Below are 27,775 nucleotides of genomic sequence, written 5' to 3'. Positions count from 1 at the left end.
CTTTCAGTTTTTGCCCATTCCGTATGATATTGGCTGTGGGTTTGTCATAAATAGCTATTATTTTGAGATATGTCCCATCGATACCTAGTTTATTGAGAGTTTTTAGCATGAAGTCCTTTTGAATTTTGTCAAAGGCCTTTTCTGCATCTATTGACATAATCCTGTGGTTTTTCTCTTTGTTTCTGTTTATATGATGGATCATATTTATTGATTTGTGTATGTTGAACCAGACTCACATCCCAGGGGTGAAGCCAACTTGATTATGGTGGATAAGTTTTTTGATGTGCTGCTGGATTAGTGGTGCCAGTATTTTATTGAGGATTTTGCATCGATGTTCATCAGGGATATTGGTCTAAAATTCTCTTTTTTTTGTTGTGTCTCTGCCAGGTTTTGGTATCAGGATGATGCTGGCCTCATAATATGAGTTAGGGAGGATTCCCCCTTTTTCTATTGATTGGAATATTTCCAGAAGGAATGGTACCATCTCCTCTTTGTACCTCTGGTAGAATTCAGCTGTGAATCCATCTGGTCCTGGACTTTTTTTGGTTGGTAGACTATTAATTATTGCCTCAATTTCAGAGCCTATTATTGGTCTATTCAGGAATTCAGCTTCTTCCTAGTTTAGTCTTGGGAGGGTGTATGTGTCCAGGAATTTATCCATTTCTTCTAGATTTTCTAGTTTATTTGCCTAGAAGTGTTTATAGTATTCTCTGATGGTAGTTTGCATTTCTGTGGGATTGGTGGTGATATCCCCTTTATCATTTTTTATTGTGTCTATTTGATTCTTCTCTCTTTTCTTCTTTATTAGTCTTGCTAGCAGTCTATCAATTTTGTTGATCTCTTCAAAAAAACCAGCTCCTGGATTCATTGATTTTTTAAGTGTTTTTTGTGTCTCTATCTCTTTCAGTTCTGAACTTATCTTAGTTATTTCTTGCCTTCTGCTAGCTTTTGAAAGTGTTTGCTCTTGCTTCTCTAGTTCTTCTAACTGTGATGTTAGGGTGTCAATTTTAGATCTTTCCTGCTTTTTCGTGTAGGCATTTAGTGCTATAAATTTCCCTCTACACACAGCTCTAAATGTGTCCCAGAGATTCTGATATGTTGTATCTTTGTTCTCATTGGTTTCAAAGAACATCTTTATTTTTGTCTTCATTTCATTATTTATCCAGTAGTCATTCAGGAGCAAGTTGTTCAGTTTCCATGTAGTTGAGCGGTTTTGAGTGAGTTTCATAATCCTGAGTTCTAGTTTGATTGCACTGTGGTCTTAGAGACAGTTTGTTATAATTTCTGTTCTTTTACATTTGCTGAGGAGTGCTTTACTTCCAGCTATGTGGTTAATTTTGGAGTAAGTGCAATGTGGTGCTGAGAAGAATGTATATTGTGTTGATTTGGGGTGGAGAGTTCTGTAGATGTCTATTAGGTCCACTTGGTGCAGAGCTGAGTTCAAGTCCTGGATATCCTTGTTAACTTTCTGTCCTGTTGATCTAATGTTGATAGTGAGGTGTTAAAGTCTCCCATTACCATTGCGTGGGAGTCTAAGTCTCTTTGTAAGTTTCTAAGGACTTGCTTTATGAATCTGGCTGCTCTCATATTGGGTGCATATATATTTAGGATAGTTAACTGTTCTTGCTGAATTGACCTTTTTCCCAAGATGACCAAATAGGAACAGGTCCCATTTACAGCTCCCAGCATGAGCGACGCAGAAGATGGGTGTTTTCTGCATTGCCAAATGAGGTACCAGGTTAATCTCCTGGGGCTTGTTGGACAGTGGGTGCAGCCCACAGAGTGTGAGCCAAAGCAGGGCGGGGCATCACCTCACCCGGGAAGTGCAAGGGGTCTGGGAATTCCCTTTCCTAGCCAAGGGAAGACGTAATAGACAGTACCTGGAAAATCGGTACACTCCCACCCTTATATACTGCACTTTTCCAACAGTCTTAGCAAATGACACACCAGGAGATTATATCCCATGCCTGGCTCAGAGTGTCCCACACCCACGGAGCGTCACTTACTGCTAGCACAGTAGTCTGAGATCAAACTGTAAAGTGGCAGCGAGGCTGGGGAAGGGTTGTCTGTCATTGCTGGGGCTTGAGTAGGTAAACAAAGCGGCCGAGAAGCTCGAACTTGGTGGAGCCCACCACAGCTCAAGGAGGCCTGCCTGCCTCTGTAGACTCCATCTCTAGGGGCAAGGCATAGCTGAACAAAAGACAGCAGAAACTTCTGCAGACTTAAACTTCCCTGTCTGACAGCTTTGAAGACAGTAGTGGTTCTCCCAGCACAGAGTTTGACATCTGAGAACGAAGAGACTGCCTCCTCAAGTGGGTCCCTGACCCCTGAGTAGCCTAACTGGGAGACATCCCCCACTAGGGGCAGAATGACACCTCATACAGCAGGGTACCCCACTGAGATGAAGCTTCCAGAGAAAGGATCTGGCAGCAACATTTGCCTTTCTGCAATATTTGCTGTTCTGCAGCCTCCGCTGGTGATACCCAGGCAAATAGGGCTGGGACCTCCAGCAAACTCTAACAGACCTGCAGCTGAGGGGCCTGACTATTAGAAGGAAAACTAACAAACAGAAAGGACATCCACACCAAAACCCCATCTGTACGTCACCATCACCACAGACCAAAAGTAGATAAAATCACAAAGATGGGGAGAAACCAGAGTAGAAAAGCTGAAAGTTCTAAAAATTAGAGTGCCTCTTCTCCTCCAGAGGAATGCAGCTCCTCACTAGCAACAGAACAGAGCTGGACAGAGAATGACTTTGACGAGCTGACAGAAGTAGGCTTCAGACGATCAGTAATAACAAACTTCTCCAAACTAAAGGAGGATGTTTGAATCCATCGCAAATAAGCTAAAAACCTTGAAAAAAGGTTAGATGAATGGCTAACTACAACAAACAGTACAGTGAAGATCTTAAATAACCTGATGGAGTTGAAAACCATGGCACAAGAACTACGTGACACATGCACAAGCTTCAGTATCCAATACATTCAAGTGGAAGAAAGGGTATCAGTGACTGAAAATGAAATAAATTAAATGAAGTTAGAAAAGAAGTTTAGAGAATAAAGAGTAAAAAGAAATGAATAAAGCCTCCAAGAAATGTGGGACTATGGGAAAAGATAAAATCTACATCTGATTGGTGTACCTGAAAGTGACAGGGAGAATAGAGCCAAGTTGGAAAACACTCTCCAGGATGTTATCCAGGAGAAGTTCTCCAACCTAGCAAGGCAGGCCAACATTCAAATTCAGGAAATACAGAGAATGCCACAAAGATACTCCTTGAGAAGAGCAACTCCAAGACACATAATTGTCAGATTCGCCAAACCTGAAATGAAGGAAAAAATGTTAAGGGCAGCCAGAAAGAAAGGTTGGGTCACGCACAAAGGGAAGCCCATCAGACTAACAGCGCCTCTCTCGGCAGAAACTCTATAAGCAAGAAGAGAGTGGGGTCCAATATTCCACATTCTTAAAGAAAAGAATTTTCAACCCAGAATCTCATATCGAACCAAACTAAGCTTCATGAGTGAAGAAGAAATAAAATCCTTTACAGACAAGCAAATGCTGAGAGATTTTGTCACCACCAGGCCTGTCTTACAAGAGCTCCTGAAGGAAGCACTAAACATGGAAAGGAAAAACCAGTACCAGCCACTGAAAAAACACGTCAAATTGTAAAGACCATCAACACTAGGAAGAAACTACATCAACTAATGAGCAAAATAACCAGCTAACATCATAATGACAGGATCAAATTCACACATAATAATATTAACCTTACATATAAATGGGCTAAATACTCCAATTAAAAGACACAGACTGGCAAATTGGATAGACTCAAGACCCGTAAGTGTGCTGTATTCAGTAGACCCATCTCACAAGCAGAGACACACATAGGCTCAAAATAAAGGGATGGAGGAAGATCTACCAAGCAAATGGAAAACAAAAAAAAGCAGCAGTTGCAAACCTAGTCTCTGATAAAACAGACTTTAAACCAACAAACATCAAACAACTACTATCAAACAATAACTAAAATCAACAAAACATGTACATGTGATGCCTGATAGTAACAAAGAGGAGTAATGAGTTGGTGTGGTTTACCCCAATTATAGCATTGTTTCCTGTTTCCGGCAGTTCCTGGAGTTGCCAAAATCAAATCTTCTTTTATGCAAATGTTCCAAATGCATCTGAAATGAGTTCACTCAGGTTTACTCAGCAGAAACCTCAAAATTACAGAAATAAGTTCTTTTCCCTCCTTCCTGGCTCACAATCCCTCTTACTTGAGGAAAATAATGGCTACATCAGTAGTCTCGTTAGTTCTTGTTCTACAGTGTCTACAGTTTATTACAATCACTTTTCCAGCTGTTTTTAGCAGTATGATGTGACGTCTGTAAAATCTATCTCCTTCCACTCTTGGTGAAAACATGCTGTAGAATTAAAGCAAAATTATGCTGTCCCCTGAGCCCCGTATATCTTGAACAGCTCTCTGTTTCCTCTTCCCAATTTGGGGAAGGGAAGTTCTCTTCTATCTTGATTGAACATGACCTTAGATGTGTATTGCAAAATTACCTGTCCCAGATATTTGTGCATCCTTTATTTCTGTGGCTATATTCGAAACAAAATCTTCCTTGTCACTTGTAGCCTGAATGGAATTTGAAACAAAATAATCAATACATAAAGTATAGTTCATAGACTATACAGTTACTAGTTCAAAATATAAATGAGAGTATAATTACCTTCAAGGCTGGTTGTTTCTGAGAAGACACTAAAAAGCAAAAGGGACACATAATCACTCATATGTACATAAGATAATGTTATTCGTACATTCATGAGGTGTTAGCATCAAGCTGTATCCTCCTGCCTGTATCAGTGTAGGATTTGATGTTTTCTACTTTAGAAATACACCGAAGAAAAGAAATACAGGCTTCACGAAATATACCCTTACAATTTCAAACATGGTATAATTAGTCATACGTCTAAAACTAAAATAAAACTGTGTCTATATCCATATGGATACGCCGAGTGATGAGGAGACATGTGATGTAAAATCAGAGCAGCAATTCATACACCTGTGAATCAATGTCAAAGCAGGTGGCACATGATCCTGCATGACTTTCAGGTAAGAAAGCAGAAGGATTTACACCATTATACTACAAACATTCACTATGCTCTTTAACTTCCCTGATAACTGAGAACTTACACAATTACAATGACACTTTAATTGAATGGACATCTCAGGTCTCTTAAGTGAAAGCGTCCTAAATTGATCAGCTTGGATATATGTCTCCAGAATCGGAGTAAATAATGTTCATTATTTCTCACACCCATATGGTGTCATAATTCGCCTAAGTTTCTTGTATTCTCTAGTTTAGCCTTCTGAACATTTCTACATCCACTCATGGCAACAAAGTATAATATATAAACCTCAATAAAGAGCATAATCAATTATTAATTTTGACATACTTCTACTAAATAAAACTCCTACTTTGGGAGGCCGAGACGGGCGGATCACGAGGTCAGGAGATCGAGACCATCCTGGCTAACACGGTGAAACCCCGTCTCTACTAAAAATACAAAAAAAAAAAAAACTAGCCGGGCGAGGTGGCGGGCGCCTGTAGTCCCAGCTACTCGGGAGGCTGAGGCAGGAGAATGGCATGAACCCGGGAGGCGGAGCTTGCAGTGAGCCGAGATTGCGCCACTGCACTCCAGTCTGGGCGACAGAGCGAGACTCTGCCTCAAAAAAAAAAAAAAAAAAAAAAAAAAAAAACTCCTACAAGCATTGGATAGCAGTAAGCTTTTCCATTCAGAAATCACGTCAACATTCATTGAAAATGACCATTTTAAGGGTCAGTTGATGAATTCAACATTATTTTTGTTTCTAAAATAGTCTTGCTGGGAGTATCATGCTATTCTCTAAAGAATATTCATTAAACAGAGATTTTATCCAAGAGTTACTTCTTTGATCAAAGAAGCCAATGTATTCATATTCAAGCGTATCTCATTTTTATAGCTAAAATCAATGAAACATGTAAGTCTGATGACTAATAGTAACAAAGAGGAGTAATTAGTCATTGTGGTTTATCCCAATTCCAGCATTCTTTCCTGCATCCTATAGTTCCAGGAGCTGTGAAATCAAATCTCCTTTCTGCAAATATGCTACACGCATCTGAAGTGAATTCACTCAGGTTTCCTCAGCAGAAACCCCAAAATTACATAAATACCTTCTTCTTTTCCTTCCTTCCTGCCTCACAATCCCTCTTCTTCAAGGAAAATAATTGATACATCAGTGGTCGCATTAGTTCTCATTTTACAGTGTTTATGGAGTTATTAGGATCAGTTTTCCCTCTGTTTATAAAAATACGATACGATGCCTATAATATCTAATACTTCATCTCATACTCCTTCTCCTCTTGATGGAAACATGCTGTAAAATTAAAGCAAAATTATGCTGTTCCCTGAGCCTGGTATGTGTCAAACTGCTCTCCAATGGTTCTTCTTCCCAATTTCAATGTAGGGAAGTCTATAATCTAACTATCTAGATCATGGCCAAGGACCAGCAGCATCAGGGTCACCTGAGAACTCACTACAAATGAAGAATCTCAGGCGTGCTGAATCAGAACGTGCAGCTTAGATGAACTCCCCACTGATTTATTCTGGGAAGGGAAGTTCTCTTCTATCTTGATTGAACATGACATTAGATGTGTTTTGCAAAATTACCTGTCCCAGATGTTGGTCCCTCCTCTATTTCTGTGGCTATATTCAAAACAGAATCGTTCTTTTCACTTGTAGCCTGAATGGGATTTGAAACACAATAATCAATACATAAAGTAGGTTTCATAGACTATACAGTTAATAGTTCAACATATAAATGAGAGTTTAATTACCTTCAAGGCTGGTTGTTTCTCAGAAGACACTGAAAAGCAAAAGGGATACATAATCAATCATATGTAAATATGATAATGTTATCCATACATTCATGCATGGATAGCATATTAGCATCAAGTTGTATCCTCTTGCCTGCCTGTATTAGTGTAGGCTTTGATATTTTCTACTTTGTGTATGGGGACTGGAACATGACAGAAATACACTGAAGAAAATAGGAATACAGGCTTCAAGAAATATACTCTGACAATTTCAAACATGATATGACTTATCATATGTCTAAAACTAAAATAAAACCATGTCAATATCAATGTGGATATGCTGAGTGATGAGAACAAATGTGATCTAAAATCAGAGAGCAACTCACACACATGGGAATCAATGTCAAAGCAGGTGGTACATGCACCCACATGTCTTTCAATGCAGGATATCAGAATGATTTAGACCATTATACTGCAAACATTCATCATGCTCTTTAACTTGATCGATAACTGAGAAGGTACACAATTATAGTGACACTTCATTTGAAGGTACACTTCACGTCTCTTCATTGGAAATGTCCTAACTTGTTCAGCTTGGATATATGTTTGGTCAGTCCTATTAGATAATATTCATTATTTCTCAGATCCACGTAGTGTAATAATTTGCCTACATTTCTTGTATTCTCTAGTTTAGCCTTCCAAAAGTTTCTTCATTTACTCCTGGCAACAAAGTATAATACATGAATCTCAATAAAAAATATCATCAATTATCAATTTTGACATACATATCCAAAATAAAACTGCTACAAGCATTAGATATTAATAAGCTTTTAATTCAGAAATCACTCCAAAATTCATTAACAACGACCATTTTAGGAGTCAATTAATGAATTCAACATTATTTTTCCTTTCAAAATAGTCTTGTTTGGAGAATCATGATGATCTCCAAAGAATTTTCTTTTAATAGTCATTTTATTCAAAAGTGAGCTTTTTGAACAATGAAGCCAATGTGTTCATATTCAAGTTTATCTTTTTTATAACTGAAATCAACAAAACACGTTCTCTGATACCCAATAGTAACAAAGAGGAGTAATGAGTCAGTGTGGTTTCTCCCAATTCTATCATTGTTTCCTGCTTCCAATAGTTTCTGGAGCAGCCACAATGAAATCTTCTTTTATGCAAATATTCCAAATGCATCTGAAGTGAGTTCACTAAGATTTCCTTAGCAGAAACACCAAAATTACATAAATAACATCTTTTTCCTTCTTCCTGCCTCACAATCCCTCTTCCTTGAGGAAAATAATTGCTACATCTGTGGTATCATTAGCTGTCCTTCTACAGTGTGTATGGGTTATTACAATCACTTCTTCCCTCTGCTTTTTGCAATACAGTCTGATGCCTATAATATTTATTACTTCATCTCTTTCTTATTCCCCTCTTGATGAAAACATGCTGTAGAATTAAAGCAAAATTAAGTTGTCCCCTCAGCCCGTTATGTCTTGAACTGCTCTCCAATAGTACTTCTTCCCAATTTCAATATAGGGAAGTCTATAATCTTGCTACTCAGATCATGGCCAAGCATCAGCAGCAACTGCAGCACCCGAGTATTTATTGCAAGTACACAATCTCAGAAGTGCTGAATTGGAACGTGCAGCTTCAATGGGCCACCCCCCACTAATTTATTCGGGGAAGAGACATTCTCTTCTATCTTGAGTGAACATGACATCGAACATGTATTGCTAAATTACCTGTCCCAGATTTTTGTCCATCCTTTATTTCTGTGGCGATATTCAAAATAGAATCTTTCTGGTCACTTGTAACCTAAATGGTATTTGAAACAAAATTATCAATACATAAAGTATGTTTAATAGACTGTACAAATATAATAGTTCAAAATATAAATGAGAGTTTAGTTACCTTACAGGCTGGTTGTTTCTCAGAAGACACTGAAAAGCAAAAGGGATACACAGTCAATCATATGTAAATATGATAATATAATCCATACACTCAACCTGTGCTAGCTTCAGGCTGTATCCTCCTGCCTGTAATAGTGTAGGCTTTGATGTTTTATACTTTGTTTCTTGGGACTAAACGTGAAGGAAATACACTGAAGAAAATACGAATACAGGCTTCAAGAAATATACTCTGACAATTTCAAACGTGATATGACTTGTCGTATGTCTACAACTAAAATAAAACCATGTCAATATCAATGTGGATATGCTGAGTGATGAGGACAAATGTGATCTAAAATCAGAGAGCAACTCACACACATGGGAATCAATGTCAAAGCTGGTGGTACATGCGCCCACATGTCTTTCATGCAAGCTATCAGAATGATTTAGACCATTTTACTGCAAACATTCATCATGCTCTTTAACTTGATCGATAACTGAGAAGGTACACAATTACAATGACACTTTAGTTGAATGTACACTTCACGTCTCTTCAGTGGAAATGTCCTAACTTAATCAGCTTGGATATATGTTTGATGAATTCTAGTATGTAATATTCATTATTTCTCACACCCATATGGTGTAACAATGTGCCTACATCTCTTGTATCTTCTAGTTTAGCTTCTGAAAGTTTCTTCATCCACTCATGACAACAAGGTATAATAAATAAACCTCATCAAAAAGTATAATAAATTACCAAATTTGACATACTTACACAAAATAAAGTTGCTACAAGCATTAGATATGAATAAGCTTTTACATTTGGAAATCACTCCAATATTCACTGAAAATAACCATTTGGGAGTCAAGTAATGAATTCAACATTATTTTCATTTCTAAAATAGTCTGAAGTCTCATGTTATTCTCTAGAGAATTTTTATTAAATAGCTATTTTATCCAATAGTTAGCTCCTTGAAAAACAAAGCCAATGTATGCATATTCACGTTTATCTCATTCGAATAACTAATATCAACAAAACATATACCTCTGATGCCCAGTAGTAACAAAGAGGAGTAATGAGTCACTGTGGTTTATCCCAATTCTATCATTCTTTCCTGCTTCCAGTAGTTCCTGGAGCAGCCAAAATCAAATCATCCTTTACGCAAATATTCTAAATGCATCTGAAGTGAGTTCACTTAATCTTAGAGTCATAATTTTAAAAATCATTTTCTTTATACTCATGAAGGCTCCTGATATTTTTACATATCCTGGATTCAGCAGTTTGGCCTTCTCCCTGTCTCTTCGTCCACTTTCGCCAAAACATACATGTCAATGAAATAATGTGTAGATTTTCATAGATTCCTATGAAAATAAACTAAACAAAGTTTCTAAATCACTAAAGACTTCTTTTCTTATAAATAACCAACCAATGACATAATGTATATATATATATATATGTCATGATTGCCATGATTATTGGCAGTTATCCATTTAATACTCTAAAAATGTATTCTTTGATTCCTTTTTTCTAAATCTAGTTTTATATGATACACTATAGGGGTCTCTCAAGTCCTTTTATGAAATAACTACTCAGCAAACACAGCTTCCTAAAAAGAAACAAACAAAAACAAAAAAAAACACACACTTTTTCTAGATTAAACTGCATCCCAATATGCTAACTGACATGAATGAAGCACATATCATTGATGTGCAAAACTTACAGGGAGAAGAAATGAGACCCTGTGGGTCACCCTCATCCTTCTAACTTCCGCTTTCCATTAAGTGACTTTCCACAAGTCTCATCAGAAACCTTCAAATTACCTAGCTAGATGCTTTGTTTACACCTGCCCAATTTGACATATACTCTTTTTCATTCATAAATCTAATATCCATATTGGTGGACTTCATTCTTTGACCTCCACATTCGTTTCTTCATTATTCTCACCACTGCATTGTGACATCTGTACAAACCCATACTGACACACGGGAAGATAAGATTTTACTTTATTAAAATGTTAAATGTGTCAGACACTTGACTAACATGTACAAATTCCTTTTTCACAAAAGCAGCCCCATGACCTCCTCTCTCCCATAGACACTCTTGTTTCACAGCTGTTCTTCACTCACATCGGTTTGAGTATCTATCACCTCTCATTTTGTCTCTATGTTTCATATTATGAGTTATTATCATAGGCTCAGGGGCCTATCTTACCTATTTTCCTCTCCAGGAGACAGTACTGAGCAGTAAATTAGAATCTTCCAAGATATGAACACTTTTATGTACACAACACTTTGTGGAGTTATTTTATGTTTAACTACCCATAACACCACTATGTCTATGCTTTCCAGAGAAACAAGCTCTGAAATTTTATTGAATATAACCTATTCAAAAACTTCTTTAACTACAATGACACTGTCTCTCCTCGATGCACCAAAATCTTCAGAAATAACATGTGAAGACTTGAAAACATGTCAGTAACTGACATGAAAAATGAAGTGTTGACATAATTTTTTGAAGGTATAAACAACACAAGCTGAGATCCTTACTAGATTCAAGAAGAGCAAAGTACATTAGATGGGAAATAAATATGGAACAAAAATATTTTCATTTGTAATGAAAATTATTCTATTTACAGTTTTCAGGAGAGAAAAATACACACACACACACATTCACACACAAAAATCAGAGCAATACACTTTTACAGGGTGTTTCTTCATTATCATATTACAAATAACAAACATCTGTCAATATACAGAGCTTTCTATATATAGAAGCCTTTTATGTATATAATGTCTATAGAGATGAATCCTGCTATATACTGTTCTTTATGTTACTCAGTCCAAATAATCGTTTTTCTACCTAAGTGATGATCTCTGTTGATATTTCTCACTATATCCCAATAATTAAAAGTTAGTCTTCTTATTAATGTAATATTTCTGACTTGAGTGACTGCCACCACTCTAAAATGACACTCAGGTTTAAAAACAACACAATAAGAACTAAGGTCTGTACCTGTTAAGAAAATCAACTGCATTTACATTTGCATTTTTCTTTAATAAAAATTCTACCATGTTCACTTTTGCTCGACTCACAGCAAGTAAAAGGGGTTGACATTCATCCTGTAAAACAACAGCAACAATTTATAATCACAAAATTACATAGTTATCAACTGAACTGAAAACCTTCCGTAAGATCCTATGAGCTTGAATATATACAATTGAAAGGACAGAAGAGGTGGTCCCTTTCTTTTCACTCCTCGGCGCTTTTCTAGGTTCTACTCCTTCCCCTGGAAACAGCCTTCTCTGCCTCACCACAAGAACTCTGGTCATCTCCAAAGCTCACTTCAAACATTTACCAGTTCCAAGAATCTTTGCTTCTGTCACAGCATTTAGCATGGCACATTTCAAGGATTTCATTGTTTCCCACCTGAGCCAGGAGCTTCTTGAGGGCAGGAGCTCTATTTTTTTCTCTATGTCCTCAAACTCTAAGACATAGTAATAAATGTTGCAGGTATTTTTATTAATGTTCTAAATTATTACCTATAGAGCAGTGTTTCTTAAACTATTAATATATTCCAAAGGATATTTACTTTACCAGAAGTTGCACATTATACCCCAAAAGAAAGACTCCATGATCACCCATGTTTGAAAAATGTTACAAAACTGTGCATTACATGTCTAGTATTTGAGAAATCTTTTGAACTTCACCTAATCCCTATTTGTAAATACTTATTATGGAGAAGATTAACATCTGAGAAATGAGAGTTTCAGGGATACAGTTGTGAGAGTTTACCAGTAAAGGTGGAGGTTTCCTCTGGGTGATACACACTTGCCTGATTCTATCGATGGTGTCAGAATCTCGGATGACAATGTCAAGTCCTCCTGATCCATTTGGAACAGGAGCACCTGACATTGTCATCTGAGAATCTGACACGACTGACAGTTCATTTGAAGCCTATCTCTTTTTAATTCGGAGAGCTGGGCTCTGAATTAATAGAGATAGGATTCAAATGAACTTTCACTGCTTGTTATTAAATAGTCCATGGGTTTTTTCTAGCAATATTTTTATCTTAGCTGTCAGAAAGCTCTGTATGAAATATTATTCTCGATTACAATCTTAGGACCCTGGTGCAAATATTTATGTAATTATAATCTTAGGACCCTGGTACATAACTCCTTCAAAAATTTGTATTCCAGTTTCCATATTAATTCTTAAATTTTGGCCGGGCGCGGTGGCTCAAGCCTGTAATCCCAGCACTTTGGGAGGCCGAGACGGGCGGATCACGAGGTCAGGAGATCGAGACCATCCTGGCTAACATGGTGAAACCCCGTCTCTACTAAAAATACAAAAAAATTAGCCGGCGAGGTGGCGGGCGCCTGTAGTCCCAGCTACTCCGGAGGCTGAGGCAGGAGAATGGCGTGAACCGGGAGGTGGAGCTTGCAGTGAGCTGAGATCCGGCCACTGCACTCCAGCCTGGGTGACAGAGCAAGACTCCGTGTCAAAAAAAAAAAAAAAAAAAAAAAAAAAATCTTAAATTTTTTTTATTTTAGGTAAAATATAAATCAGAAATAAAAATACAATGGCTTATCAATTAAAGCTCTAATAATGACCTATATTAGTTATTTATAGCATAATGAAAGCCACTAAATTTATTGCATCTTTTATTTATTTATTTATTTTGAGACAGAGTCTCACCTGTCCACCAGGATGGAGTGTAGTGGCACCATCTCAGCTCACTGCAACCTCCGCCTCCTGGATTCAAGCACAAGCTATTATCCTGCCTCAGACTCCTGAGTAGCTGGAACTACAGGCATGTGCCACCACACCCAGCTAATTTTTTGTATTTTTAGTAGACAGGGGGTTTCTTTTTTTTTTTTTTTTTGAGACGGAGTCTTTCTCTGTCGCCCAGGCTGGAGTGCAGTGGCGCGATCTCGGCTCACTGCAAGCTCCGCCTCCCGGGTTCCCGCCATTCTCCTGCCTCAGCCTCCTGAGTAGCTGGGACTACAGGCGCCCGCCACCGCGCCCGGCTAATTTTTTTGTATTTTTAGTAGAGACGGGGTTTCACCATGGTCTCGATCTCCTGACCTCGTGATCCGCCCGCCTCGGCCTCCCAAAGTGCTGGGATTACAGGCGTGAGCCACCGCGCCCGGCCAATAGACAGGGGGTTTCACCGTGTTAGCCAGGATGGTCTCAATCTCCTGACCTCGTGATTCGCCCGCCTCGGCCTCCCAAAGAGCTGGGATTACAGGCTTCAGCCCACTGCGCCTGGCCAATTACTTGAATTTTTAGGAGGCAATGCTGAAGAGAAAAATACAATGTTGTCTAAAATATGCATAACCTATGCAACTATACCATTATTCACCTTAAAAAGCTTACATGTATTCTAATGGGAAGATGATTATTTATGGCATATATAAAGAAAAGTAGTTTATAAAAACACCACCTTCTAAATTCAAAAGTTCAACCCCATTACTAAGGGATTTATGTAAAATACAGACTCTATATTTAAATAGATATAAAATGTCTTGAAAACCTTGAAATATTTACTAAAATACACTATAAAACAGGGCTTGTAAAGTCATCCCTACAGAGGCAAGGGAGATGACCTGAGGAAGTGAAGTACCTAGGAGGGCACAGTAGCAGAATGGAGACCACACGCCTCATAGAAAGGGGCAACCTCTGCACAGCATCCTAAACGTGAGACAGGCTCAAGGGACACCAGATTGGATTCTTGAAGAGAAGCCTGGAATCCAGATCTGTGCGTGAGTCTCCTAAACCTTCCATGTTGAGAAAATTTATAGAGGCAAACTAAACACATCTGTGGGACACATTTAGACTATAGACCTTGTATTTTTATATTTGCTATGGATATGTCTCCAAGCGATTGTATGTAAAGCAAGTGTTTTCATGTAAAATACTTCCTTTCTTTAGTTTCTGAATTTTTTTTCCAAAACAGGTCCAAGAATGCAATAAAAATTGTTACTAAGAGTCATAATACCCACTTTAAGCACTTTTACAACATGCATGCATTTATAATTTATGTTTAATTTTCCCAGATTGTTCATCAAATGGGTAATTCGTTCATAGGACTGCTGTAACTATATTATTAAAATAATTTTAAATTACTATTCTAGTGTCCATATTGTTACCTAATTTTTTTATTTTAGGTAAAATATAAGTCAGAAATAACAATACAATGGCTTATCAATTAAAGCTCTAATAACGACCTATATGTATTCTCTGTATTCTTACTAACTTCATGGTTTTCAGTGTTTAAAACTGCTATCCTTATTATGCCATAGTTCTATGTACTTAACAGACATACTGAAGCAGTCCATAATAGAGCTTCAGCTTTAAAAAAAGGTTTAGAATTTTTTACTATTGGAATTGAGATAACCCTGCTTTTAATAATGATGTATTGACCTAATCACCAGAATGATAACAAAGAGACTCGAAGTCCTGAAAGAATCAGTCTCTACTTATTGAAAGAGTACCCAATAGTAAATTTCTAATGACCCTATGAATGGCAGTAAATAAGTGATGGTGGCAAAGAAAAGCTGTTATTCTTAAGCTGATAGATACTGCAAATAATAGTCCTTTTAACTTCCCAACCACAGAAGTAGAGACAGATAAAAGTCAGGCTAATATTATTGGAAAGGAGAAATTGAAAGGAAGTAGCACCTATCATCCAACTCTTCTAGAGATTTTTTACGTTTTTGAGATATGGGAATTTACATTATACTTATCTATTCAGTGGTTCTTAACCAGTAGCCTATCAGTGTCTCAAGAAATTTGTTGTTGTTGTTGTTGTTGTTGTTGTCGTTTTGTTGTTGTTGTTGTTAGAGACAGTGTCTTATTCTGTTGCTCTGGCTAGAGGCACCACCATGCCCAGCTTCAAGGAAATATTTTACAACATACATGTCCAGTAATATTTAATAGTAAATATTAGATTTACTATATTAAAATCTTCAGGGGTTATCCTAGACTTAGAGATTTGCTTTTAATTTCCCCAGGTTACTGTCATGCACAATTCTAACTGCGGACTAGCACAGCTGATAATCACTTCAGTCTCATCTCTCACCCACATGGCAAATGCCCTTTATTATTTGGGATTTGGCCAAAAAGAGGAAAGAGCAAAAGATAGAGCCGTTCACTGAAAACTCCATTTACTTTTCCTGGGTAGGGGTAGAGAAGAGACTCGGAAACTCAAAATCCAACTTGATTTTACTATTTATAAGCTCCTTATCTCCCACCTGCCCATCAAGACATTCTGGACTTGAGAGTAGAGTTTAGATGCTTATCTAAGTGGCTGTTTCTGCCAGAATTGAATAATGTCCATTAATTCTGTGTTCTTCTCTCTGCTGAACTGTGTGCCACTTCATCACCTCTATTCACTGCCAACCTGGTTTCCTCAGAGTCTAACCAAAACTGATTCCTAGGCAATTTTATAACTCACAAACTCTTGCCCAAAGTAAGAATAATTATCCCCAAAACTGAAGAGATCCTTGTCTAAACATATAAATAGAAAACAAACCACAAAACACACAAAAACCCTCTCCACAGTATTTTCCCTCATTACCTAATTTCCAAATTAGCTTGTGCATTTCTGATTGCTCTCCTTTTCTTCATTTCTCGCTCTTAAGCCTTTCCACAGAGGGATCACTTTCAAATGAAATCACCTTCACATACAACACTTGTCAACAGCAGCAAGAAGTACATTTATTGTGAAATGCTTTAATTTTCTTTGAAATTTAAAATAAAGTCTATTTAGAAGGGAAGATTTTACTTTGTTGTGTCACTTCACACTGATTAGAAAAAAAGTAATTTAGTGGAAACCCACTTAACTATTCCCTTTTCCAAATTCAGTGGTCATGAATTATAAATTTATTGTAATTCATTTGTTTTTATAATTATTTACCATAAGTGCATGAAGAAAAGTTGTACTCTATAATGCTTCTTTAAAAGTTCCAATATTTAAAGTTAGACAGGTAAGGCATTTCAAAATATTTTCATTCAAGGAAGGTTTGAGCTTCCAAATATGAAAAATTGACCCTTACATGTGTCATTGTTAAAATAAATGCATTTCAGATAGTTTGAAAATAACATTGGTTGATCTATACCTTGCTGCATTCTACAATATCTGTACCATAAAAAAGAAGTTTTTCTATCATGGATGTATCTTCATTATACACAGCATAGTGTAGAGCAGTCCTTCCATAGAAATCCATAATATTTGGATTGGCACCATTTTTCAGCAGAATAGTTGCACAAGCCTCCTGCCTCAGTTGCACAGCCTGTCAGTATTAGACCGAGAAACATGCAAATACTGAAAAATCAAAGTAAACACTCCATACGATTTACTAACTAGTTATATAGTGATATTCCAATGAGATAAGTTCTTTTTATTCTATGTACGTAAACCAAATCCATCTTATGCTCAGAGTCTGCTACCATATACCTTGATCAGAGGTGTCCTGCATTCACGGTCGTAGAGGTTAAGCTCACAATTTCTGGACACCAGGAGAGATACCATGTCCGGTTGGCCAGTGGCACAGGCCAAATGTAGGGCAGTCCTGTGAGAGTGAGAGGACTTTTTAAAACATGTAACTGTAAGCATTAATTAGCGTGTTATTTTTCTGTCTTCAAAACAAATATTTAATTTTCTTGTGAAGAAAGTACAATCTTTGTCAGCGCTTATTACTCATCACATTAATGAAAGAGCAGGCTATTTAACAGAAAAAGCTTGGCTTTTGGATTCAGTTTAATTGGGGCTTAAAATTTACTTAAAGCTCTGTCACTTAGCTATTATCTAGTCTTTCTTTGCTTCAATTTCCTTATCAATAAAATATATAAGAGAATAGTAGCTATCCCACAGAACACTGCAGTGGTGCTTACATGAGAATCTATGTACAGCATTTAGAACACTTTCTAATACAAATAACAGCTCAATAATTTTTAGATATTACTACTTATAAAGACATTTTAATTAAGTAAAATGATACAATCGTATCTACATTGAGGTATCTACTAAAGATTAGATGTATCATTGTATTTCAGTCATTCTCAGATGCTCATTTTCTCACTATTCTTTTATATAAACTGCTATTCTCTTATATATTAATATCTCCTGACATTGGAATACTGTTTATAATACATTATTTATTACAATTATAACTGGCAACATTTTAAACATTATCTTATTGATATATAAAGTAATGTGGCATCACCCAATCCATGATGCCTTACATTAAGTGGGATACAGTATATAGAACAGGAAGTTCTACTCATATAATTGGCACCTAAATAAAGTACTGTAAGCCGGGCGCGGTGGCTCAAGCCTGTAATCCCAGCACTTTGGGAGGCTGAGACGGGCGGATCACGAGGTAGGAGATCGAGACCATCCTGGCTAACACGGTGAAACCCCGTCTCTACTAAAAATACAAAAAACTAGCCGGCGAGGTGGCGGGCGCCTGTAGTCCCAGCTACTCCGGAGGCTGAGGCAGGAGAATGGCGTAAACCCGGGAGGCAGAGCTTGCAGTGAGCTGAGATCCGGCCACTGCACTCCAGCCTGGGCGACAGAGCCAGACTCAGGCTCAAAAAAAAAAGTACTGTGGAAAAAGAAGGCAAAAATAAAACAACAAATATTTTAAACAAAGTAGGCCGGGCGCGGTGGCTCAAGCCTGTAATCCCAGCACTTTGGGAGGCCAAGACGGGCGGATCACGAGGTCAGGAGATCGAGACCCTCCTGGCTAATACAGTGAAACCCCGTCTCTACTAAAAATACAAAAACTAGCCGGGCGAGGTGGCGGGCGCCTGTAGTCCCAGCTACTCGGGAGGCTGAGGCAGGAGAACGGCGTAAACCCGGGAGGCGGAGCTTGCAGTGAGCTGAGATCCGGCCACTGCACTCCAGCCTGGGCGACAGAGCGAGACTCCGCCTCAAAAAAAAAAAAAAAAAAAAAAAAAAACAAAGTAATTCTTCCTTCAATTTTCAAAAAAAAAAATCCAAAGAAAATTCAGGATTCAAATGAATAGGTATGGCTCATTTTTTTCAATACTTATAGAATGTTATGTAAATTAGGTATTTGCAATGATTAATAGTAATATTTGAGACTGCCATAAGTTTTTGAAAGGGCAGTTAAAGGTTATCTTTTACTATTTTCTAACTTCAGAATTGCTTTTGTTTAAAAAAAAAAAAAAAAAGGAATAAAAGATCCAATTGGGATTCAGTCCTAATGCTTCCTTTTTAAATCTCTCAGCTTGCTCAGGCTGGGCAGCTAAACATGAGGTTGTTAAGGGTGGAAGAGTCTTGAGAGATGGTAGAATGTGTCTGCTACGTAATAGGTATTCAGATCATGCTTGATAAATAACTGGATTGAAAGAATGCATACATAGAGTTGGGGAGTTTATTATGAAAAAACTATAAATTAAAGCAGTGCTTTTGGAATAGTGATAATCACTTATATTTGCTCGTTTTCATTTTCATGAGGACACTGATAAACTAAAATGATTAATTTAAAATTGTTTACATATATGTAATAAAACTATAATAAAAACATATTTACATACTAAAATCTATGCATAATAAAATAAGCACAAATAAAAATATTCCCTCTACCTCTGAAGAGGCTAAAAGTTCACAGAAGATACCAATAAACAAAAAAATAAAAATAAGGCCAGGCACAGTGGCTCACACCTGTAATCCCAGCACTTTGGGAGGCTGAGGTGGAGGGGGTCACCTGAGGTCAGGAGTTTGAGACCAGCCTGGCCAACATGGTGAAACCATGTCTCTACTAAAATATACAAAAATTAGCCAGGCATGGTGGTGCACACCTGTAATCCAAGCTACTCAGGAGGCTGAGGTGTGAGAATCACTTGAACCTGGGAGGTAGAGGTTGCAGTGAGCTGAGATCGTGCCACTGCACTCCAGGCTGGGCAACAAGGCAAGACTCCATCTCAAAAATAAACAAACAAACAAACAAATAAATAATAAAATAAAATAGAAAGTGAACATTATTTTTTTCTGTGCAAGATTTATATTTCTTCTTTTCCCAAGGATAATTTCATTAATAAAAAACATTTATTAGAAGTTTTAAACATACTGATCATTTATACATCACGGATAAGAAAAAGCATCACAATACACCTGTCAGAAAAGAAGAAATGTTATATTTTGTACACACATTTGGCTTACAAACACCATAGACTGTTTGTGTATATGTATAATCAAACCAACATTCAAAGTACATCTTCACAGAGCAACATACATCTGTATCCACTGACACCTGCAAAGGTCCCATATTGTCCCATGCTATGGATGCACTGAAATTTATTGATAAATTTATAAAATTTATAAAATCCATTATAAGGGGTTTTCCAAATACATTGCTGTTTTAAGCAGTGCTGAGAAAAACAAATTGCATGTATCTCTCTTTCCTAGGATATTTTAGTATAATGGAATTGATGGGTGAAGGGCACATACATTTTTAAAGTGTGATACTTACCAACAAATTGTCTATTTGAAAAGTCAGAAATGTAAACTTTTTTTTTTTTTTTGTATTTTTTTTTTTACTAGAGACGGGGTTTCACCGTGTTAGCCAGGATGGTCTCGATCTCCTAACCTCGTGATCCGCCTGTCTCAGCCTCCCAAAGTGCTGGGATCCACCGCGCCCGGCCAGAAATGTAAACTTTAAATAGCAGTATATGTACTGCTACTCTTTACCCTCACAAACTTGTGGATAGAAAACAGAATTTCATTCCTTTTTTAACTTAAATACCTTCTCTTCCCAGGAACACTAAATATTTTTTCCTATGTGCATAGGTTGCTTGAATATCTGGAAAAAAAAGTGTTTTGCTCTACTTTAAATGAGAGTTCTTTTGGATTTGAAGAATTCGCTGTAAAATGAAAATCACTTTTTTATCTAATATGTATACGTACATACTGTCTTTTGTTAATTTTTTCTTATAAACAGGAGGTTTTAATTTTTTATTTTGCTAAATTGACCTTCAGAATGTGTGCTTGTGATATTTACAGGAATATAAACATGTGTCAACATAAGTAGGCATTTGTGTTTTTTCTGTTACCTTTCTTATTTTGTGCATTTAAAATTTTTAATCTACATTCCATAACAAACTTATTTCTGTGACATAAAAATCTAGCCAGTTTTCTCCAAATTTACTCACTTCATTTATGAGTAATTCATCTTTTTCTACTAATATGAAATGTCACCATTATCGAATTCTATTAGATTGGTGCAAAAGCAATTGCGATTTTGCCATTACTTTTAATTGCGGCAAAAACCGCAATTGCTTTTGCACCAACCTAATAAATTCTTACACATATTGGGGTGTTCCTGGATTTTCTAACCTGTTCCATTCACTGATTTGTTGTTTCAGCTGTTAGTAATTAACTTTTAGAAATTAAGTATTTTCATATCTAGAAAGGGAAGTCTTTCTGACTCCATTTAAAAAGTTTTCTTAATGCCATCCCAATGGTAAAAGACAGCACGAGTAATTTTAACATTCTGATAACTTTATTTGGATTATGTAAAATTTACAAACACAGAAAGAGCTCAGAACTTTAGAAAAATGTGTCTTTCTGTTCAAGAACACAGACCACCTTCCCACTTCAAAGTTTCCCTCTAAGGTCCCTCAGTGAAAACCATATCGACATGGGTGTCCATTGATACAAAATAAATATTGGATTTGATCCAAAGAATTTTTAGCCAGGAAGTTGATATATTATGGAAATGATTTCTCTCACTATGCACCTTCCATAATGTATGTAACACTATGCTTTAAAATGTGTACATTAAGAATAAAACGCTGTACATGCTGAATTTTATTAGTGAAATCACTTTAAAATGATTTATAAAGAAGCAGCATGGTGAGTGATTGGAAATCAGCTGAAGTTTTGTTTTTGTTTTGCTGCTCATGAAAATGGCCTGGGTGCTCGCCCCCGCCAAGGTTTCCACATCCCAGATGCGGCTGAGCCTGCCAGGGAAGAAAGTCCAGCCTCTTTGGTGACAGGACTCTCCCCCCTCACCTCTGCCCTCCTTTCCCCCATCCCATTCACCCCCACACCTCACCCCCACCTCCAGTCCTCTATCCCATTGAACCCTCACCCCATCTCCCCACCCCACATCGTCCACGCCCCTACCCCCAAGCCTTCATTCCATGCATCTAAGCCCATTCACACCCCCACCCCAAGCACCCCCTACTCCCCACTCCCATCCCCCAACTCACTCCACATCCCACCACCCCATATACCCCCACTCCCCAGGCCCCGCTCCACTCACTCCCACCCCAGCCAGGCACCCTCTAGCCCCAGTCCATACTCCGAGCCCCGGCCCATCCGCCCCGCAGCCCTCAGCCTGGAAGGGGGTACTTCTCCCACGTCCGCAGGCCTCCTCCCGCAGCCCCGGCTCCCAGCCCCCATTACCTTTACTTCTTGTCTCTCTCATTGATGTCACTTCTCGTGAACAGAAGGTAGTCCAGTTTCTCCAGCCTACCACTGACGGTAGCTCTGTGGATCCTTCTCAGATGAGACGATTTGATGTGGTATTGGGGAAATGAGAAGCCATCTGAGCACAAGCGCTCCCTGAGGGTGTGCCACCTCTCCGGCTCGTAGTCTTCCATCATCTCTAGGCCACCCCTTGGCGGCAGCTCGTAGCCTGGGAACGACTTTCGGTTAAGGTCACCGGCTTCAGTCACATTTCATCTCGCCTTCGGGGATCGCCGCCTCCGAAGCGCAACGACAAGCAATGCAGTCAGTCCACGGACCTCAGCACACTCTCAGCGCCTCCCGCCTCTCAGCAGAAACGCCCAACAGAACCGTTCGGACCAGCGAGCACGCGCACCTTAGCCGGCCCCGCCCTACAGGCCCGAGGCAGAGTAACCCGCCCTAGCAGCTCTCGCGGAGCCACGTGCAGGCTGCTGTTGCTGCAGAGGTGCCGCGAGCTGGCGGGGCTCCCTGGGGCGCAAGGCGCGCCCTGCCCCAGGGCCTGACTGTCGCCCGCGCCCTCTTCTCCTCTTCCACATGCTCCCGACGCGCGGGGTCCCCGCGCTGGGCCCCCTGCAGCCCAGGGATAGGGTTGAGTGGCGCCTCTCCGCCTGGTGCCGCCCGTCGGGCCCACAGCCTGACTTCGCCACTGCGTCGCCCCCTGGGTCCGCGCTGATGGGCACGAGGCGGGAGGACGCGATCTGGGGTTGCCACCGCTGCAGTCAGCGCACCATTTGCAGGTAGCAGCTGCAGCTCGGGCTCCAGTGGGGGCTGGCGGGGCTCCCCTGGGATGACCTCCTGGTCCCTGAGTGCGCCGCCCATCCAGCCGGAGGGTGCACGCCTCCTGCACCCTAGGCTGAAGCCCATGCCCTGCGCTCCTGCCGCCTACTGCCTGACTTGCCGCTGCCCTGCCAGGCCCAGGGTCCAAGCGGCTGGAGGCGCAGTCCTGGTTGGGGACTCCCAATCCTCGGCGACCCCTGCTCCAGGTGCTGGTAGCCGCTGCACTGCAGCGCCCGTGGGCTGACGTGGCTTACCGGAGCTGCTGCCGGCCGCGCCCAAAGGCCCCACAGGCTGCGCCGCCCTTGCCAGCTGCTCCTGACCCGCGCCCAGAGCGCAGGACCTGGCGCTTGGTACTCTGTAGCCACGGGGATGAGGCTGAGCGCCGGTTCTCGGCCTCTTGGCGCCGCTGGGGCCATAACCTGACTTGAGGAGGGGCAATCGGGGTTCCCATGGCTGCTGCCTACATGCCACTCCGTGGCCACTAGAATAGGGCTGAGGAGCCGCCAGTGGATGAGCAAGTCGTGGCCATTGGGATGAGGCTGAGAGTCTATCCATCCGTATGCACCTGCCCAGTCGACTTCCCCACAGCCACTACCTCAGCGTCCTGTCAGGGAGTCATCGCTGCTGAGGCGGGGGTGGGGAGGGCATGGAGAATCAGAGATAGTCTGGCCATTGCTGCCGGTGCCTGACGTGCAGGTGGCAGCTGCACCTAGGGCGCTGGCAGGGACTGGTAAGTCTTCTCTTTTGGATGGTCTCCAGGTGGACCATTGCACCATGGCAAAGCCCAAGGGTCCACTCCACCTTAGCCCACACTAGGAGTCCAGGGGCCACAGAAACGGGTACTGCGTGGCCAACCAGAAGGGACTCAGCAGCCAGTTCAGCTTTCCTGCCTCTGCAGGGCCTGGTTGACAGTGGTGGCAGTGTCTGGTGCCAGAGTCTGCGGTTAGGGTCCTGGCTGGGGAAGGGGAGGGCAGATGGGGGCTGCCTGGCCACTGAAGCCCAAGGGAGACATGCAGGTGGAAGCTGTACTACAGGCACAAGAGCAGGCTAGCAGGGCTCCCCTGGGATGGCCAACCTGGTTTAAGAGTCCCCTCCTAATCGATCCTTGCCTGGAGCATGGACCGTGGCACTGGGCACACTGCAGTCACATGCATGGGGCTGAGGGTGGTTTTCTGGGGTGGAGCCACTGACCCTCCGACTGCCTGACTTCATGCCATGTGAATAATTGCAACCATGTGAATAATTTCATAAAATGTAAATTAAGCACAAATATTAAAAGAACAAAGCTGGAGGCATCACGGCTAACTGACTTCAAACTTTACTACAAGGTTACAGTAACCAAAACAGCATGGTACTGGTACCAAAACAGATATATAGACCAATGGAACAGAACAGAGGCCTCAGAAGTAACACCACACATCTACAATCATGTGATCTTTGACAAACCTGACACAAACAAGCAATGGGGAAAGATTCCCTATTTAATAAATGGTATTCAGAAAACTGGCTAGCCATATGCAGAAAAATGAAACTGAATCACTTCCTTACACATTATACAAAAATTAACTCAGGATGGATTAAAGACTTAAACGTAAGACCTAAAAACCATAAAAATCCTAGAAGAAAACCTAGGCAATACCATTCAGGACATAGGCACGGGCAAAGACTTTATGTCTAAAACACCGAAAGCAATGGCAGTAAAAGCCAAAATTGACAAATGGGACCTAATTAAACTAAAGAGCTTCTCTGCAGCAAAGCAACTATCATCAAAGTGAACAGGCAACCTACAGAATGGGAGAAAATTTTTACAATCTATCCATCTGACAAAGGGCTAATCTACAAATTTAGGCCAGGCACGGTGGCTCAAGCCTGTAATTCCAGCACTTTGGGAGGCCGAGGCGGGCGGATCACGAGGTCAGGAGATCCAGACCATCCTGGCTAACACAGTGAAACCCTGTTTCTATAAAAATACAAAAAATTAGCTGGGTGCAGTGGTGGGCGCCTGTAGTCCCAGCTGAGGCAGAAGAATGGCGTGAACCTGAGAGGCGGAGCTTGCAGTGAGCCAAGATTGTATCAGTGCACTCCAGTGTGGATGACAGAGTGAGACACTGTCTCACAAAAAAAAAAAAAACTTAAACAAATTTACAAGAAAAAACCACATTGAAAAGTGGGCAAAGGATATGAACAGACACGTCTCAAAAGAAGACATTTATGCAGTTAACAAACATATGAAAAAAAAGCTCATCATCACTGGTCATTAGAGAAATGCAAAAAAATTAGAATGGTGATCATTAAAATGTCAGGAAACAACAGATGCTGGAGAAGATGTGGAGAAATAGGAATGCTTTTACACTGTTGATAGGAGTGTCAATTAGTTCAACCATTGTGGAAGACAGTGTGGCTATTCCTCAAGGATCTAGAACTAGAAATACCATTTGACCCAGCAATCTCATTACCAAGTATATACCCAAAGGATTACAAATCATTCTACTACAAAGACACATGCACATGTATGCTTATTGTGGCACTATTCACAATAGCAAAGACTTGGAACCAACCCAAATATTCATCAATGATAGACTGGGTAAAGAAAATGTGGCACATATACACCATGAAATACTATGCAGCCATAAAAAGGATGAGTTCCTATCCTTTGCAGGGACATGAATAAAGCTGGAAACCATTCTTAGCAAACTAACATAAGAACAGAAAACCAAACACCGCATGTTCTCACTCATAAATGGGAGTTGAACAATGAGAACATATGGACACAGGGAGGGGAACATCACACACTGGGGCTTGTTGGCGGGGTGGGGGGCTAGAGGAGGGATAGGATTAGTAGAAATATCTAATGTAGATGGCGGGTTGATGGGTGCAGCAAACCACCATGGCACGTGTATACCTATGTAACAAACCTGCACGTTCTGCACATGTATCCCAGAACTTAAAGTATAATAAAAAAAGTTTTTAAAAAAGAAGACATAAGAATTCTAAGTGGGTACATACTTAACATCTGAAATTTAACATATATGAAATAAAAATGGTTAGAACTGAAAAGAGAAACCCACAAACCCACAATTGTAGTTGGGGCCTCCATTATAGTTGGAGAGTTTAACACTTCTCTCTCAATAATATGGGACAAGAACACGAAATTAGTAAGGATGTGAGAGAACTGTATAACATATTAACAAACTAGATTAGATTGATAGTCACATAGCACTTCACCTCAAAATAGTAAAATATACACTCTCTTAAGTACATATGGATTAGTCACCAAGATAGCCGGTCCTGGGTCAGAAAAAAACCTAGATACATTTTAAAGAATTGGAATCATACAATATATGGTCCTTGATTACATGGAATTAAGTTACAAGTCAGTAATAGGAAAATAAATGGAAAAATACTTAAATACTTGGAAATTTAAAAATTACTTTTTTTTTTTTTTGAGACAGAGTCTTGCTCTGTCGCCCAGGCTGGAGTGCAGTGGCGCAATCTCAGCTCACTGCAAGCTCCACCTCCCGGGTTCATGCCATTCTCCCGCCTCAGTCCCCAGAGTAGCTGGGACTACAGGCGCCCGCCACCATGCCTGGCTACTTTTTATGTATTTTTAGTAGAGACAGGGTTTCACCGTGTTAGCCAGGATGGTCTTGATCTCCTGACCTCATGATCCGCCTGCCTTGGTCTCCCAAAGTGCTGGGATTACAGGCATGAGCCACCGTGCCCGGCCCTTTCTCCCTATTAAAAGCCAGCATTCCCACAGTTGTGAAAAGCTGAGGTCACTCCCTCACAGGGCAACAGGGATACCTTTATTAATATCCCTACCTCATCTCCTGGTTGCCAGGCCAATAACTAAGGTTAAATGGTAGAATAATTTAGCTACCAATATGCTGAGCATAACAAGGAAGAAAAGGGACTGTGCCCAAAGAGTAGCAAGAATCAGCTGCTATGTACAAGCAGGAATATGGGGAGGTACTCACAGAATGGATTTTGAGTGCACTGACTTAAAGGAGATGGGACATATTATTGGATGAGGGGAGTTTATTCATTTGGGAGCATGCTCCTGAGATACAAAATTGAACTCCCTGGCAAAGATTCACAGGGATTGTGCAAACTTGTGGCAAGAAAACGTCCTAAGAGACTGGAGAAAAATGATGGTCCACAAATAATAAAGTTGAAATACCTGAATTGCCCTGGCAGATCATGGAGGAATGGACTAAAAGGTTAAGGAAAATGGGCATGCTGGAATAGATATATTATATGAAGCCAGAGGACTCAGCAGAGGATATATCCATGGGATGACCCAGAAGACAATACCACTCACCTAGGTCATCACAAATGCCCTGGGTACAGGGGCACCAGAATCACTAAGGAGTTCACAAGTGGCTCTCCTCTGCAGAGCAGAGCAGGTATTGACAGTCAGAGAAGCAGTCATAGGACATGGCTCATTATATCAGCAGTAGGAGTGATGGGGCCCTGAAGCAAAAGAGGCCAAAAACAATGCTTCACTGCTAGAAACCAGGACTTGCAATTATTCTAGTTATTGTGGGAACCAAGGGGGTTGATCTGCAGAGAGTTGTGAAGGTGGTTAATGGAACACAACATTCTAAGGAGCAAATGCACAGGCAGCCTACAAACAAGCTGCTCAGCACATATAATCAGGAGAATGCAAAATAGAGGTGCAGGAAACTGGGGGAGCTTGCTCAATCAAAAGTCATAGGTTCCCCAGTGTATTAGTCTGTTTTCACAC

General features: G+C 40.1%; 1 protein-coding gene and 1 pseudogene across 1 annotated transcript; both read right to left on the bottom strand.

The window, feature by feature from the left end:
* LOC117062844 overlaps window positions 1-9,627 on the bottom strand; it is a 31,737-nt pseudogene extending 22,110 nt beyond the window's left edge.
* A 2,122-nt stretch (window positions 9,628-11,749) lies between these two features.
* On the bottom strand, window positions 11,750-18,011 carry LOC117062843 (ankyrin repeat domain-containing protein 36B-like). The gene is made up of 3 exons (XM_033176733.1): window positions 17,209-18,011; window positions 16,871-17,044; window positions 11,750-11,869 (listed from the first exon to the last, which is right to left on the bottom strand). The coding sequence occupies exons 1-3, from the start codon at window positions 17,365-17,367 to the stop codon at window positions 11,750-11,752; spliced, it is 453 nt and encodes a 150-aa protein (XP_033032624.1). The 5' UTR covers window positions 17,368-18,011.
* Window positions 18,012-27,775: the final 9,764 nt, after the last annotated feature.

The sequence above is a fragment of the Trachypithecus francoisi genome, unplaced genomic scaffold, assembly GCF_009764315.1.
Source record: "Trachypithecus francoisi isolate TF-2019V2 unplaced genomic scaffold, Tfra_2.0 Lachesis_group17, whole genome shotgun sequence".
Taxonomy (NCBI): Eukaryota; Metazoa; Chordata; class Mammalia; order Primates; family Cercopithecidae; genus Trachypithecus; species Trachypithecus francoisi.
The sequence above is the reverse complement of the archived record's forward strand: the minus strand, read 5'-3'. Positions and strand labels throughout refer to the sequence as shown.

Excerpts from the sequence above, each read along its gene's own strand:
- LOC117062843 (XM_033176733.1), bottom strand. The coding sequence starts at position 17,367 with ATGCTTACAGTTACATGTTTTAAAAAGTCCTCTCACTCTCACAGGACT. Across the intron at positions 17,045-17,208 it reads GCAGGACACCTCTGATCAAG|GCTGTGCAACTGAGGCAGGA; the intron begins GTATATGGTAGC and ends TAATACTGACAG. Across the intron at positions 11,870-16,870 it reads ATATTGTAGAATGCAGCAAG|GATGAATGTCAACCCCTTTT; the intron begins GTATAGATCAAC and ends GTTGTTTTACAG.